This window comes from Arvicola amphibius, chromosome 8, assembly GCF_903992535.2.
Source record: "Arvicola amphibius chromosome 8, mArvAmp1.2, whole genome shotgun sequence".
Lineage (NCBI taxonomy): Eukaryota > Metazoa > Chordata > Mammalia > Rodentia > Cricetidae > Arvicola > Arvicola amphibius.
The window spans coordinates 94658446-94674323 of NC_052054.1; the positions used below are offsets into that span (position 1 = coordinate 94658446).

The 15878-nt window shown below is 39.2% G+C and overlaps 1 protein-coding gene across 12 annotated transcripts in view; it reads right to left on the minus strand.

Annotated features, from left to right (window-relative positions):
- Positions 1–15878, minus strand: part of Pam (peptidylglycine alpha-amidating monooxygenase) — a 289362-nt gene that overhangs the window by 11317 nt on the left and 262167 nt on the right. For all 12 annotated transcript variants that reach the window (XM_042055489.1, XM_038338643.2, XM_042055490.1 and 9 more), the window contains 6 exons: positions 14155–14271; positions 11830–11902; positions 10136–10346; positions 9739–9939; positions 7010–7125; positions 3420–3519 (listed from right to left, as the gene is read on the minus strand). In XM_042055489.1, coding sequence (XP_041911423.1) covers positions 3420–3519; positions 7010–7125; positions 9739–9939; positions 10136–10346; positions 11830–11902; positions 14155–14271 — 818 coding nt within the window. The remainder of the gene's footprint in view (positions 1–3419; positions 3520–7009; positions 7126–9738; positions 9940–10135; positions 10347–11829; positions 11903–14154; positions 14272–15878) is intronic.

The following is a 15878-nucleotide window of genomic DNA, read 5'->3' on the forward strand; positions in this document are numbered from 1 at the left end:
ATTTTCCATTCCAGGCTGGTCCCCTTTTGTGCATTAGCCAGATCCAGTCACCTGGTATAACTAAAGAACTTTTTCCTTTATTGATTTCTAAACGTGTGGAGTGATTCCTCCTTGGAAGGAAGGTGTATAATTCTACAATACTGCCCTGTATTCAGCTGTGCTACTTAGCTTTGTCCTTGATGCCTAGAAACTAGTGTGGCCAAGGGAGAAGACACCTGTTTAGGAACCTCTCTATGAGCTTGGCCTGGTGTAATTACGTAGGGCATTTTCTTGATTAAAGGTTTAGGTGAGAAGTCCAAGCCCACTTTGGGCAGTGATACCCTAAGGTACGTGGTCCTGGATGATGTAAGAAAGCAAACTGAGCAAGGCACAGAGAGCAAGTCAGTCTACAGCATCCTTGCATGGTCTCTACTCTGGTTCTGGTTTCCTGGTTTTTGTCTTAGCTTCCCTCAGTGACATGGAAATGGAAGTCAAATATCTCCCCTCACCAGGTTAGTTTTGGTCGGTGTTTAACACAGCAATGGAGAAGCCAAGTAGGACAGCAATCTTCTATGAATTTGACTAAGCACTAGAGTGCAAAAACACTCTTCCTGTGCCAGAGGTCCCATTTCACCGATTTATTGTGGTCTGGATTACACAGATAGATTTTTATCATCTTGAAGTTTTATGCTATATTGTACTGCTTTTTATGTTTCTTTTCTTTTTTTTTTTTTTTTTTTTTTTTTTTTTGGTGTTTCGAGACAGGGTTTCCCTGTAGTTTCTAGAGCCTGTCCTGGAACTAGCTCTTGTAGACCAGGCTGGCCTCGAACTCAGAGATCCGCCTGCCTCTGCCTCCCGAGTGCTGGGATTAAAGGCGTGCGCCACCACCGCCTGGCTTGTACTGCTTTTTAAACAGCCATCAGAGGTTGTACCAAAATCATGTAGGACGAGTTTTCAAAACAGACATATTAAAATTGTTCCCATTTCTCCTTATACAGTCTTTTCCATCTTTGAAAGGGTATTTCACATTTTTTTTTTTATTGTTCTAAAAATCCTAACTCGGTCAGTCATTTGAGGATTATCCATCTATCTTTACTTTGGTCTGCCCATGCCTCCAGGGTCCCTTGCTAAAAACACAAGTGCTGAATGCATCTCTTACAGGGAAAAGGGAAAGTGACTTCTGGGGGTAGTATAGGCCAGAGGCTCTGCCACATGGAAGGGGAGTAAGAAATGCCTACGAGAGCAATGCAGTGCGCTCTGGGTGGGTCCGTGTGGGAACTTTCCGAGATACTTAGATGATGAGAACTGATTTAATCATGCACTGTTTCCAGTATGGAATTAATATGATAGCTTTACTGCAGTGGGATAAAGAGACGGCAGAGGCTCAGAAGATGGAGGTGTGTAGAAGCAAGTCCTTGGACTGTTTTAGTGTGGCCCATCCCTTTATCTGCTACTTGGCCACACACTCCCTTATGCCACGTGATCCTGCTACTGTGATGTTCTGCCCAAACCACCAAACACTGAACCCTCTGAAACCATGAGGTAAAACAAGTTGTTTCCTCATGGACATTTCTAGCACATCTGTGCAAAGATACCCGATAGTTGAATCCATCTTCATGATACTAGAATTGTGTCCTTATTGCAGAACAGTAAGTGCTACTCAAAGATTAACTCAAAATTCAAAAGTTACTGAATACAGCACTGGCTAAATTGAGATGTAAAACCTACATTGCATCTGGTTAAAGTTTATAGACTCTTGATTTTACTTTTCTTCCAGTAATTTGTTTTCTTTCCTTGAATTATGAATTTCATAACTTGAATTTATGCTGTTACAATTAACATCATTTTATTCATCAAGTTTTCATGCTGTTATTAATTCTTTACCTAATATTGCTATCTGCAGCAACTTTTGATACCTCAAATTTATCACCCCTAATTCCTTGTTACCATTTGTTACCACTCTCTGCTGTTGCTTAGACCCCAACATATTTAAAAAGCATCTCTGGATATTGAAGTAAACGTTCAGTGAACTTCAGTTAAGGGAAATTTTGTTTTACAGTCTGAAGCCGGGAACGAGGCTTGTCCACTTTTAATGATATACAAATAAATGAGATAATACTGACTTCAATGAAGACTATAACACTAGTGATCCAGCCTTGACTCAGGCCATAGTATCTGCAGATAGAGATACTGTGAGTCCCTGGCTATCAGAATTCCTGGGGCCAGTTCTCATCTGCTAAGCAAGTTAACATTAAAAGGGATACTGGCCACATATCCTTCTCCCTACCCTTTTCTCTTCCTGGGATTTGAGATTCTGGCTAAGGGGCTCTTGGGAAACCTCAACCATCTTTAGACAGTTAGAAGAGCAGGCAGACCCCACTTCTGCCACAAGGCCTCTGCTTTACATCTTCAGAGACCAGACCATCTGTCTGTTTCTCGTGCTGGGGCCAGAAATTTCCCCAGAGTCCCTGCCATGTTGTTGCCTATCTGTCTATCCATGGCACCAGTAAGTTTTCCAACAAACTTGTTACTTTCCACTAATCAAACTCCATGTCCTCTTCAGTCCCCTCAATAAAAGTAACATTAAGTAATCTATCTCACTGTCCCCTCAAATCTCATTCCTCAACCCCCACTCCAAAACCTAACAACTCATCCACTTGCTGACCAGATTCTTAAGAGCAAATCTGTTCTTTTATGTTCCCAGATAAATAAAAATACAGCAACTCAGTATTACGGGGAGGGGGAAGGAGGTGGAAGAGGGGATAAAGCTGAGGCCTAAATGGAAAACAGAAAGAAACTCTGCTTCAGATAACGTGTCAGACAAAGATGCTGGTGTCCCTTCACGCTCAGTGCTAAAAAGCGCTGAGTGCCAGATGGGGTGATGTCTTGTGGCAACAAGTCCACCTCTCCTTTGCCAATGCCGTCTCTCTCTTCTGTAACAAGCTGGAATTAACGGGGGCTTTTTAATGTAACAGACATTACTTCACACATCAAACATTTCCTGTGGAGTGTCTCTGGAAACAAGGCAATGTCTGCCAGGAAAAATAAAAAAAAAAAAAAACCCTCTCTCTCCACATTTAAGAAATTATTTTAATTTCTGAAATAGAAACCAAATAATGACCCTCTCCCTTCCTCCTCTCCCTCGCTCATCCTTCATTTCCCATGTCCTTTGTAGTACAGGGAACAGAGAACCAAAGATGGTAGATACTAACATTGAACCCCAAACCCATACTCCCTATGACCTGATTTCCTATTCCTGGCATTAAAGACAGACAGAGAGAGGGAGAGAGAGAGGGAAGGAGAGAGAGAGATACAGAGGAGAGAGAGAGAGAGAACAAAGGCAAATGTTTTTTCCCCATGACTTTAAACAATAAACCAGATGGAAATTATGGATTAAAAATACTGTAAAAACAAACAAGTAAAAAAGCGTAACAACATACTTTCAGTCAAGGTGAACTTCCACACAGTGTTTGTGTGCGCGTCTCCAACGTACACATTCCCATCTTCAGAAGCGACGATATCATGAGGCATATCAAAGTGCTGCCAGATGTAAAGACACGGGTTATCATGGTGAGGCTTTACTTCAACACGTCATGGAATGGCAGAAACATGAGACAAGGTGTGCGACTCAAACGGAAGAGAGCCACTCTCACCACCATCGTGCCCTGACTCTGCTAGGAATAATTCAGGCACTGAGAACACACTGGCTTGCAACTCCTTTAAATGTTGGAAATTCATAAGCTGATTATTTTTTCAGAGTTGTTTTATTTTCAATAACTTATTTATGCTTACTTTTGCTTTCAAACATCTTCTACCTTTAAAAAATTGATGATCAAGCTTCTCCTCTGACATTTTCATACATGGATACCATACATTCAGATTACTCTCATCCCCAAGTTTGCTCATACCCTTCCTACTACCCCATTCAGCCCCCTCTCCTCCCCATAAGTTCTCTTTCCATATTTCCCATATTTATCTCTTTTTTTTTGTTTTGAGACCCAATCATTTTCTCCAGGGCCATCTGTGTAACTTTGGCTCAGAACTCCCATTGGAACCTCACCAGCAGGGACATGACTGACAGCAGGAACTCCCTACTTCACATAATTTATCCGTAGCCACTAGGTCAGCAGTGGGGGACCAACAGTGGCAATAAAGCTCCTCCATCCATGGCTGGCTGTTAACAGGTCCACTCTCTTTTAAGATTAAGTTGTTGTTGTTGTTATTAGTAGTATTATTATGGTTTTTATTATTTTGAGACTAGATTTCTCTGTGTAACAATCCTAGCTCTCCTGGAACTAGCTCTTATAGACCAGGCTGGCTTCAGACTCACAAAGACCCACCTGCCTCTGCCTCCTGAATCCTGGGATTAAAGGTTTACACCACCACTGCCTGGCAAGTTTTTATTATTTTAAAATTGTGTTTATATGTTTGTATCTGGGTGTAGGTAAATGCATAAGCACAGTGCCAGAGGAGGTCAAGAAAGGGCATTTGATCCTTGGTGCTGTATTTACAGGTTCAGTGAGCCACCAATGTGGATGCTGAACTTCGGTTCTCTGCGAGAGCTCTGCAGTACTGAGGACAGGCCCATCGGCGAGCAGGCTCTGTGCCGACAAGTACAGTTGCACCGGAGTCATGACTGGAACAACCATATCACAACTAGCAAATGTACCTCCCAGGCTCTTAATCTGTCTTCTGGTTGTTTCTGTCCCCTTATCTGCAGCAGTGGTGATATCATATTATTGTGATCACTTAACCTTTACTCAATCTTGGCCCTCTGAGCACTCATGTGTTTCTGCATCCAGTGTCTTTCACTGCAAAGAAAGACTACAGACTGGAGGACCCTGACTTAAATTCTCACAGTCACAGCCCCCTTGTTTTCACTAAGATGCCAAAAGCATAGGAGTAAAGACAGTAACTTCAGCAAACGATATTGGATCATCTGTGTGTCCATATGCAGAAGAATGAACCCTTCTTTATTAGACTTAATGTTTTATTTACCTTATGCTAATATAAAGAGCCATCAAACAAATGTATTTTTTTTTTTTTAAGACAGGGTTTCTCTGTGTAACAGCCCTGGCTCTTGTAGACCAGGCTGGCCTTGAACTCACAGAGATCTGCCTGCCTCTGCCTCCTGAGTGCTGGGATTAAAGGCGTGCGCCATCAGTGCATTTCTAAAGATTATAGTCAATAAAAGGGAGACTCATACCATGTGAGAGGAGAAGTAGCAGATACATGCAGAGGGAAAGACCGGGTAAAACTCAGCCTCTGATGGCAATAGCGAATCATTGTACCGCGTTATTCCTTTACCCGGACTTTGAGTCCTTATGATAAGTAAGCGAATGATCTGAGGGATCCATAAACTGGTTCCACTTTACTGAACCAACACAGAACACTTTCCCATGTGGAGGGGTGATATCATAATTTGTTTGGGGGAAGGAAGAGCAAATTCTGTCTCAGCATGAGACTCTTTTCAGGTCCCCTGTATTGACCCACACATTGTGACTCATGCATCACCACAAGTCTGATGACTTGCTGATGTTTAGGAACAAGGCTCTCTGAAATTCTAATTCAGACCTACTCATGGTCTTATGAGTGGTGGTCTCTTGCTTAGTGCTTAGTTTTGATGTACTGGTGTGCATTTCATTTAAAAGTTAATAACCTAGTTGACACAGAACATTATCATAAAAAGGGACCAGACAGAGAGAGACACTCTGATAAGACAAACGGTAAGCCTGAAAGAATGGTAATATTTTTCTTTCCTTAATCAATAAATATGAAGAAATTAGCTCAAAGGAGACTAGCTCTCAAGATCAGACAATCAATGAGAATTCAAAACACTGTTCAGGTAAAATATGTACTTTAAATGTAATGGCTTTCCTTCTAACAGATGCAATGATTTAAATGTGATTGCACATTGCTTTTCAGATAAAATGTCTTTCAAGAAACGCGTGCATACAAACTATAAACAGAGACCCAAATGAAGAGACTCTGTGATGGAATTCTTTAGCTCATGTTCACTTTGTTTTGTTTCAGATGCTGTAGCTTTCCCTAACAAAGGCACACTGAGGAACAGACTGTCTGTCTTATACATGATTAGATCCTTAAGACCCAGTATAAAAACTTCAGTGAACTTTGATAGTATCCAGACTGCTCATCTTATGAGAGATTTCTAAAACACTGGGATATTTTAAAGTCCTTTTTTTTTCCTCACCTAGCAAACTTGCTATCCTAAGAGGTTAAGAATTATGATACTAAGACATACTGTGTTGAGTGGCTTGTGATAGCTGCATTTTGCTTTAAGTAAACACAATAAACCTTTCTACACTTTAAAAAATAACCCTTGCCTGAGCATTTTAGCAGGCTGATCTTCCAGCATCTGATGGATCCCAGGCTTATGCTTGTAGTGTGCACGAGTATTACGATCACTCTGGCAATTACTCTACATATACAATACAGTATGGAAGGCTCTGCTGTAGTCACAGAGTGTGTAAAAATGTTAAAATACATAGTGGCAACTTACTGTGGAGCCTTAACTTCTCACCTAGCCAAGTCTTTAGAATTTGAACAGACTGCCTCCATAAAGTACTATTTTCAATTCTTGTTGATTATTAAAGTCTTACCACTACTGCCAACAAAAAACCAAGCTGCCTGCTGATTCTAAAGAGAACTATAATAGTACATTTACAGTGTGGTTTCTTCACCAGTTGAACGAAACTAGAAAAAGAATCTGTCTATCATCTATCAATCAAAGTATCTCTATTGACTATAGTCAATTGAAGATTGTCATTATATGTAGACTCTACCACAAAGATAGAACTGTATCGGATAATGTTCATCTGAAAATAATACTGATGGTCTAGGGAAAGATATGGACATTTATTTTAAATAAACATAACAAAAGACATCTGTCAACTCGGCTAAGAAAGCTCTCACGTCTTCCATATTTAAAAACAGGAACTGTATATGGATATTTGTGTTTTAATTTTGTTATAAATATTTAAATCTAGGCATTTGTATTTGTATTAATTACCTTGCGGATTGGCTTGAAGACATCTATAATCTCCCCACTGGAAAAGTTCATGACAAAGCCCTGTACAGGTTCGTGGTCTCCAAAGTAGGGCTTCCCATTTACCGCAAAGAGCAAACCTGTGACAAGAGATGTGGTCTTTCTTTAAAATATAGATGAAGATTGGCTTTGAAACAGAAGCAACAAACATTACACAAACAAAACAGTTACCATCAACATGGTCCGTATATCAACGGCAATGAAAATTACTTAGCAAACACTATCCTGTGAGTTACCAGATGTAGGTCAAACAGGTTAGATGCCTAACCATATTGCATCAAGCAAATCAGAAACTGGAGGGCCTGTTGCACTTAGTAAGCCATCCATGAGCAGTCAGGATGCATAATTACTGACAAACATACCTACTGGCATATAGGGTTAGAGAGACATCCTCGGTAGGAATGGGGAAAAGGTCAGCTTATCAAAGACAGCCATTTTGGAACATCTGATTAGGTGGGAAAACTAAGTAATATCTGCCTTGCTACAGCAAGAATAAGAAGAGAATGTAAAGAAGCTATAAAGGGAGTTGCAGCACCCAGAGGAAATAATCTGATTTTAGATAATTCCAGCTTGTTAACAGGAGATCTGTATTTGAGACTGTTAAAGGCATATTGTCACGGGAGAAAAAAAATGAAGCACCTTCTTATGAACATACTTTGTGATAGACCGATATTTCTTTGGATGAAAGTGAAATAATAGAAATAGTGATGACCTAAATCATTCAGAGGTTTGAGTACTTTATTTTTAAAGAACGCATTAAAGAGTTCCCCCAAGAAGAGGCTGAGAGGATAGCTCAGTGATAGAGGGCTTGCTGGGCATGTGTTCTTTGTCTGAGCCCCAGCACTGCAAAGCCATATAATGCCGAGTCTGTGTTCACTATATTTTCATCTTTCTTAAAAGGATCATAGAGAGTTTTAGAATACATCCTATAACATAACACAGTCTGAGCACCAATTATTACTACAGAATATTATAAAGACACTATCTCTGGCTTAGTGCTTTTAACTTTCCTGTTTTGAACTTTAATTTTTACCTTTTTCCAGATTTTAAACTATTATATCTACTTAATCACCTTCCTTACTAACTGAATGATCTTGGCAAATTAATTCTTCGAATATGAAGTAAAGCCAACTACAGAATGTCTCTTTTGTTGATGTCAGTGAGGTTTTTTTTTTTTTTTTGATTATTTCTGAGGAAACACACACTTGTTTCCCATCTAGTCACTTAAACCTTTTTATTCTATGGCTTGGTGACCTAAGATGTGTAGGTATTAAAGTGGGGAGTATAGTCAATGTAAGTTAACACAAAATTAGATATATTTCATAATGTATTTGAAGATTTGTGTATGCTTTTACTTAAAATATTAAGTTGCTTAATACACATTCAAAGAAATCTTATGGTAACTTATTTTATACTGTGGATTGTACATATCTTATTTTATAAGTTTGGATTTTTTTTTCCAAATTTTATTTTTGGGTTTTCGAGACAGGGTTTCTCTGTGTAACAGCTCTAGTTGTTTTTCTTGTAACTTGTTCTGCAGACCAGGCTGGCCTTGAACTCACAAAGATCCACCTGTCTCTGCCTCCTGAGTTCTGGGATTAAAGGCATGTGTCATCACTGCCCTGTAAAAACTTTTTAAAAACCACTACAATTTATAGCATCTAGTATCTGTCTGTCTATCTATCTATCTATCTATCTATCTATCTATCTATCTATCTATCTATCTTTGGTTTTCTGAGACAGGGTTTCCCTGTGTAATATCTCTGGCTTTCCTAGACCTGACTTTATAGATAAGGGAGTCCTTGAACTCACCGAGATCTGCCTGCCTCTGCCCCCGAAGTGTCAGGATTAAAGGTGTGCGCCACCACTGCCTGGCCCCTCCTGGCATTTAGACACAAACCTCTATTGCTTTACAATCTAGCTTAAATAAATTGGCCACTGTGATGGTTTGATTGAAAATGGCCCCTATAGGCTCATACGGAGTGGCACAATTAGGAGGTGTGGCTTTGTTGGGAGGTGGCTTTATTGGAGGAAGTCTGTCACTGTGGGTGGGCTTTGAGGTTTCAATGCTCAAGCTAGGCCCAGTGTCACTCTGCTCTTCCCGTTGCCTGTAGATCCAGGTGTGGAACGCTCAACTACCTCTCCAGCACCATGTCTGCCTGCATGCCACCACGATTCCCGCCACGACAACAATAGGCTAAGTCTTTGAACTGCAAGCCAACACCAATTAAATGTTTTCCTTTGTAAGAGTTTCCATGACCATGGTGCCTTTTCAGAGCAATAAAACCCTAACTAAGACAGCCAGCACTTTTTCAAGAAACACGAAACAGAAATAGTTGGGACGCAATTCTATCAAAGCCAATATTAATCATTTGATAGCTAGGTCGGATGATCATAAGTAAAAAAGAATCAGCATTTGGGAATATTTTAAACCCAGTGTTTGGGGACATTTAAAACCCAATACAAACAGCTGTTAACCTCTTATAGAGTCTTCATTTTTTTCTGCAAAAGGAATAGGACATTTGAACGGAAGCGATTTACAATGAAGTAATAGTTGTACGATGTTTCAGATCTGATATACAAAGTATCTTGAACTTCCTAAAAAGAACAAGGTTATTTAAAAAGCACATGAAGTTAAAAACTATTAAGGGCAGAATACAATAAACATAACAAAACACACAATAGTAAACTACCTGGTATATATGAAATTGCGAATACATTTCTTCCAAACGATGCATGTTTAATCTCCCGCACAAATTCTTTGGTGTCAGTTCTGAAACATTGGATCCGACCGTTTTCCCTGTCTGCCACACACAACTGGTCCAAATGAGGCACAAGGGCCAGACTGTGAGGAACGCTGAGCTGGCCTGGCTGGGGAGTGCTCCCGGAAGATTCTACAGAACAAAGGAAAGTCGCAGATACACGGTTTATGGAGTCTTTCAACGTCTGATGCCACAGCTGTGTAAGTTTTCAAATTTATCAGAACAAGCCATTTATTACAGATTTTATCTGGGGAAAACCAATCCCATGTCTGGTTTTTGGTCCTATGGACTCAGAATTCTGATTAGAGACCAAGATTGGTAGAGGTACCTTCTCCCCACTGGGTGATGAACTTTCCGCTTGGTGAGAACTGCACAATCCGACTGTTGCAGTAACCATCTGCCACGAAGATGGCTCCTGTGCTGGGGTCCACAGCCACATCAGTGGGCTGGCAGAAATGATTCTGGTCACTCCCAGGCTGCATGCTCCTTCCCAGAATTAAAAGAGGGCCTTCTTTGCTATGTGGGTCCAATTTGAACACCTTTTTTAAAACAAGAAAGAAAGCTTAATCTCCTTTTCCTGATTATTGTTCACACACACACACACACACACACACACACACACACACACACACTCATTTGAACAGGAAATTAAAGTATAAATGGCAGACAGAAATTTATTCTAAAGAAGATGCTTTTAAAACAAGATGGGACCATAGAAATCATTTGGTCTAATTCTTCATGTCACAATTAGACATATGGAAATTATTTTCTCAAAGACAGCAACTTAATAAATAGCAAATAGGAAGCAGTATTATTCATTTATTTATTTTGAGGAATTTTCTTTTTCTTTTCTTTTTTTTTTTAAAGAAACTATTTTCTTTCATCATACATACTAATCCCAGTTACCACTCCCTCTCCTCCTCCCATTCCCTCCACCTTCCCTCCACCCCCCCCCATCCACTCCTCATAGAAGGTAAGGCACATTGCTTTTGGGAAGGAGGGACTAGTATTTAAACATTACATTCATCTCCACTTCCTTTCTGTCTTCCTTAGTTTATACAACAATAGCATATGAGGCATAGGGATTCACTGATGCCTGCAACTCTTGCAGAGAACACTGTAATGACTCACCGGCGAGTCTTTGGAGCTCTGGATGTCTTTGTCCTGTATTTCCTAACTCTGTACCACCATCATTGCATTTAACAAGCTTATATGGGGATGAGGCCTTAAGACAATTCCATGACTGAAATGCAGTATCTTTTGAAAAGGACAAAAGTTTGATTGTCTTACATGCTTAATAGAGTCTTTGCTTTAATTTATAGAAAACTAAGGTGGCTTAGAAAAGACATCATAAAACATAAGCAAAAATAAAAAGAAAGGAAAGGAAAGAAATAAGACCTAAGGATAAAAGGCATAATGGGCAATGTAGGAAGTGAAGAGGAAGTTTGAAGGGCTCTAGACATTACAGGGACGCTCCGTATCTGGCTATTAGCATACAAGGGAGGAGAGAGGCCTGATAACATGTTGACTTTTCCCAGTAGAGTACAAAAAGAAAAACGTTGAGGTAAGGATTGACACAGACTGCACACTGGTGTCTTCTAAGTTCATGTACCAGAATCCTAACTTCTAACGTCATGGAAGCAGGAAGGAACTGTTTGTCACAGTGACACCTCATGAGGAAGGTTGGTGTCTTTGTGAGGGAAGACACAAGAGCTTGCTCTCCTTTCCTTCTTCATAATACAAGACATCGATGGAGATGGCTGTCTGAAATCCAGGAGAGGGCCCTCACCAGAACCCTGTCATGCTGGTACCCTGATCATAGATGCCCAGAATTTAGAGTTGGAATAAGCCACTGAGTCTCTGGTCTCTATAAAAGCACACAGAACTTCCTAAGATATGACTGTTCCCCCCTTTTTGGCTACCAATTTTTGAGTCATAGAAAGGATTTCAGTAAAATCCAGAGACTTTTGAAAACTAACCCATTTCAGCTTCTCTTTGAATGCTGCCAAGAAGGAAGCTCACCTGATGAAGAGCCACATCTGTGACCCAGTAATTTCCGTCTTTATCTATGCTCAAGCCATGTGGTAAATAAAACCTGTGAAGTAAGAATAACTATCTTAGTTATAGTTCTCCAAGCACAAATGAGAGGAACGTCCCAATATACTTCTATAAAGTAAAAACAGTATTTTTGTTCCATTGCAACAGAGACCAAAATGAATTGTTAAAGTAAACTAACCTATTTGAAAAGGCAGAGACCTCCTTGGGACAAAGCTTAAGCAGAAGTTAACCAATCATATTAAGATCTATAAATAAAATTTACATAAAATTGTACTTATTATAAAAGGATGCTTTATTAAGCAGCACAAATCACATCAAATGAAAAGCGAGTTTTCAGACGATAAATATTAATGCTTCAGAATATGCATAAAACAAACAGCTTTGAGAAATAACAGTGGATTTCTATAGTTTGAATAGTTAAAATATATTAAAAGAAAATACAGTGTTATGGGCATTTTTGTATGCGGCTATTCATGATGTGTACCTATACATATGTGTCGTCCAGAGAGTGATATCAGGTGTCTATTTTGATCACTCTCCATCTTAATTTTTAAGATAAGGCCTTTCATTGAACGTGGAACCAATTGGCTATCCTCACTGGCTAGATAGTTCCAAACATCTTCATGTCTCCAATCCCTTACCCCATCTTGGTCCCAGCACTGGGGTTACCAATATGACTCTGTCCAGCTTTTATGTGGATTCTGGTTCCTTATAACAAGGTCTCTACCAACTGAGCTATCTCTCCAGTCCTATAATACCACATCAACATACAATCTTCTGGATGTGACTTGAAAGCACTGAGAATGGCTATGGAAGACAATACAACATAAAGAAAGTAACTTCCAGAAGGACTGTGACCCTCCAGGCACAGTGAAGTGGTGAGCTGAAGAGTCATTAGAAAAGCTTGATCTATTTAGTACATGTAAGGGATGCAGACAGAGGCCCTCAGGATTGAAAAGCCTGGACAGAGGAAGTTAACACATGGGAAACAGACTAAAGTGGCCCTGTTCAAATGCCATCTGAGAATCCAAGCTTTCTTTGTCTGCATCTAGCCTTAGTAGGGTATTGTCATCAAGATTTTTTTTTCATGAGCCAAGTGCATAACCCTTTGATCTTAACTAACTGGCTGAACTAGATGCCCGTTTTGGCCACTGAAAGCGAGGTTATGGTTTGCTTGCAGCATTGATACCTCGTAGCTGGCCACATGGGCTTGGCAACAGTTATTCTACCATCCCTGCGAATTCCGTTCTGGGATTCAGGAGACCTCTGATTAATGGACACAGCTCTAAGGAGATGGTATTATAATTTGGCCCCTGACTTATTAAAATATTATTTTAAAAAACTAAGCTTCTTTATAGTATCTCTATTAGAAGCTGCATTCACAGAAGCTGGCCTTCCCTGGGCTTAGGCAGATGGAGCAGGGCATAGTCCTGGAAGCTGCCAGGTTATAATGGGTCAGGGTAACTCTGACGCAGATGTCCCTTTCTTTCAATGACCATGAATATCAGCCAACTCTTTTGCCTGCCAAATGCCATCTAGGAATCAGACCACATAATGAGTGGCTTTCAGATCCAAATTACACGTGCAAGCTAGGGGAAAGCTTAAAATGGTACTTGTTTCCTCTTCACTTGTGGATGGGAAGAGAAAAAGGTCTTTTATTCTTATCAGTGATTACTTGGTTGAGTATATAATTTTTATACTAGGAAAATTATTTTTAAACCTATCGGTCTAATGACCAACAGCTGACTTCCTCATACATATCAATGGCTGTCTCAATGCTGACTAGGCCATAGTCACCTGGAAAGTTGGAATAACATATGCCATAGTCCAGACCAAGTCAGAATGGAATTTTTAAAAATTATAAATGGACAAATTAGTATTGCTTATAAGTATGGTAAGATGCATGCATACTTATACCATGGTGTTTAAGTCAAGCTAACAATTGAGGTCATCACATACTTTTCATAGTAAGAAAATGATCCTTAGTCATTTTGAAAGAAGATACACAATTGGCCAAACGTTTTTTAAATATATTTTTTATATTTTCTTCTTCTTATTATTATTACAAATTTTTGGTCAAACTTTTTGTATGTATATAAGTTATTCAGCATCCCAGATGATTTTAACATTCAGTTAAACCAGAACCACTTGTTGAGAAAGTAAATGAAAGAATGATTCAATTTGTTTCCTACTCAAGGGTAGTCTTGTGATAGATTCCTGACCCAATGATATATTTTATACCCAGCATAGGCATGCCGGTTTGAAGAACACGTAAGCCATTTTACTCACAGGTTCTTCCCACTGGACTGGAGAATTGCAGCATTATTTGGATCGATGACTAGAATGGTATCTTCTTCAATTGGTCCAAGGCCTCTTTGCTGGTAAACAAACTTGCTGTCAAAAGAGCTGAAAAAAAATATTAGAATGGAAAATTAACAATCCATAACTCCGGGGCACTTGAAAAATGCAGGCCACTTACTTGAGAACCTTAATAAAACTCATAAGGGCTGGGATGTTCTTGATTTCATGATCTCTTGAATTGTATAATAAATCATCACGGATGGTCAGTGTGCTGTGTTCAGTGTGTATTTTCAGACTCACCAGGTCCGAAACAAGAGTTTCATTTACACATTAGGGTTTGTGAAGCCCTGATCTGGAGTTGTTAAGACTATTAAAACTTCTTAAAAAGCTTTTCACAGTTTTTAAATGAGTGCTATTTTCTTTAAAGTTATATGAGGTAAACTTATCTTAACTTTCCCTGTAATGATTACAGTGGGACAGGAGTAGGGAGAAGGAATCTATGTCCCAGCCCAATGTATAACAAGGGAACACAAAAGGATACACATAGAACGTTCAAAACATTTCTATAAAATGAAACAGTATTTATTACTGAAACCAAACTATACACTTAGAGACATGAAATTTCTCTTTCGAGCAGCTTTTCATTAGTGCAAAATGGATAATTATAGAATAACTGTTTCAAATGAACAAAGCAATTTCTGCTTTTTAAACTCAGTATCTTCTGGGCTATAAACCATTATGCACACATATATTTATTTTTTATTTGTACTTAAATAGTAGTATGTTTCCTTAGAATGCAAGTTATAACACATACTGATTTATTTCAATTCCCGTTTCAAAAGTCGACATTAGCCCCTCCTCATCCTTAGGGGATTCATTCCTAGACACCATTGGTGCCTGCAATCACAGGTAGTACCGAACCCTGAGTCTACTACACTTTTTCTTAAGTAGCCGCATTGTGAGAAAGCTTCAGTTATAAACTGGGAACATCAAGAGACTAAAAACAATAAATAACAGCATAATAAATACAGTGGAATTTTGAAATAAAATTTCAAGCATTATGGCTCCTGGGATTTGGGACCATTTTTAGGTCGAGAGAGCATAAGTCAAGCAAAGTACATTGATGCTGTCAGCTGATCATGAGAGAGCTACTAAGTGTCTGAGGCGGTGATGGACAGATCCAGCGTGTAGATGATAGTCAAAGAGATGATTCAAGAAGGAGGAGATTTTTATCATACCTCTCCAAATAAGAAAGTTATAGATTTAAAATGTATAATTATTCATTTCTAGAATTTTCCACTTAGTATTTTTGGACTGGGTTAATTGCAAATAACTGAAACCAGCAAGTGAAAACTCAAATACAGAGGCTGTTTCATGTTTTCTGTGCATTTAAAAAGATGAGTTGGTATCTAAGCTTATTATGGAGCAAAGATGTAAATGAACCAAACACCAAGAAGCCATTTCACATGTCCAAAAACAAAGCTTTGAATCCGCACACACAGATGTGTTTCTATGTAAACTAGATATGTGTGTTTTCTTTTAGTTCACCTAGATAATCAAAAGAACTGGAATAACATCAAATATTTGTCAAGAAATATTTACAACTTGGGAAGGTGATAAGCTGCTCAAATCTATCATACATTCATTTATTACCTGGCTTTTTTTTTTTGGTGGAACCAACAGAAAGGTCCCAGTAGGAACACATAAAGTTT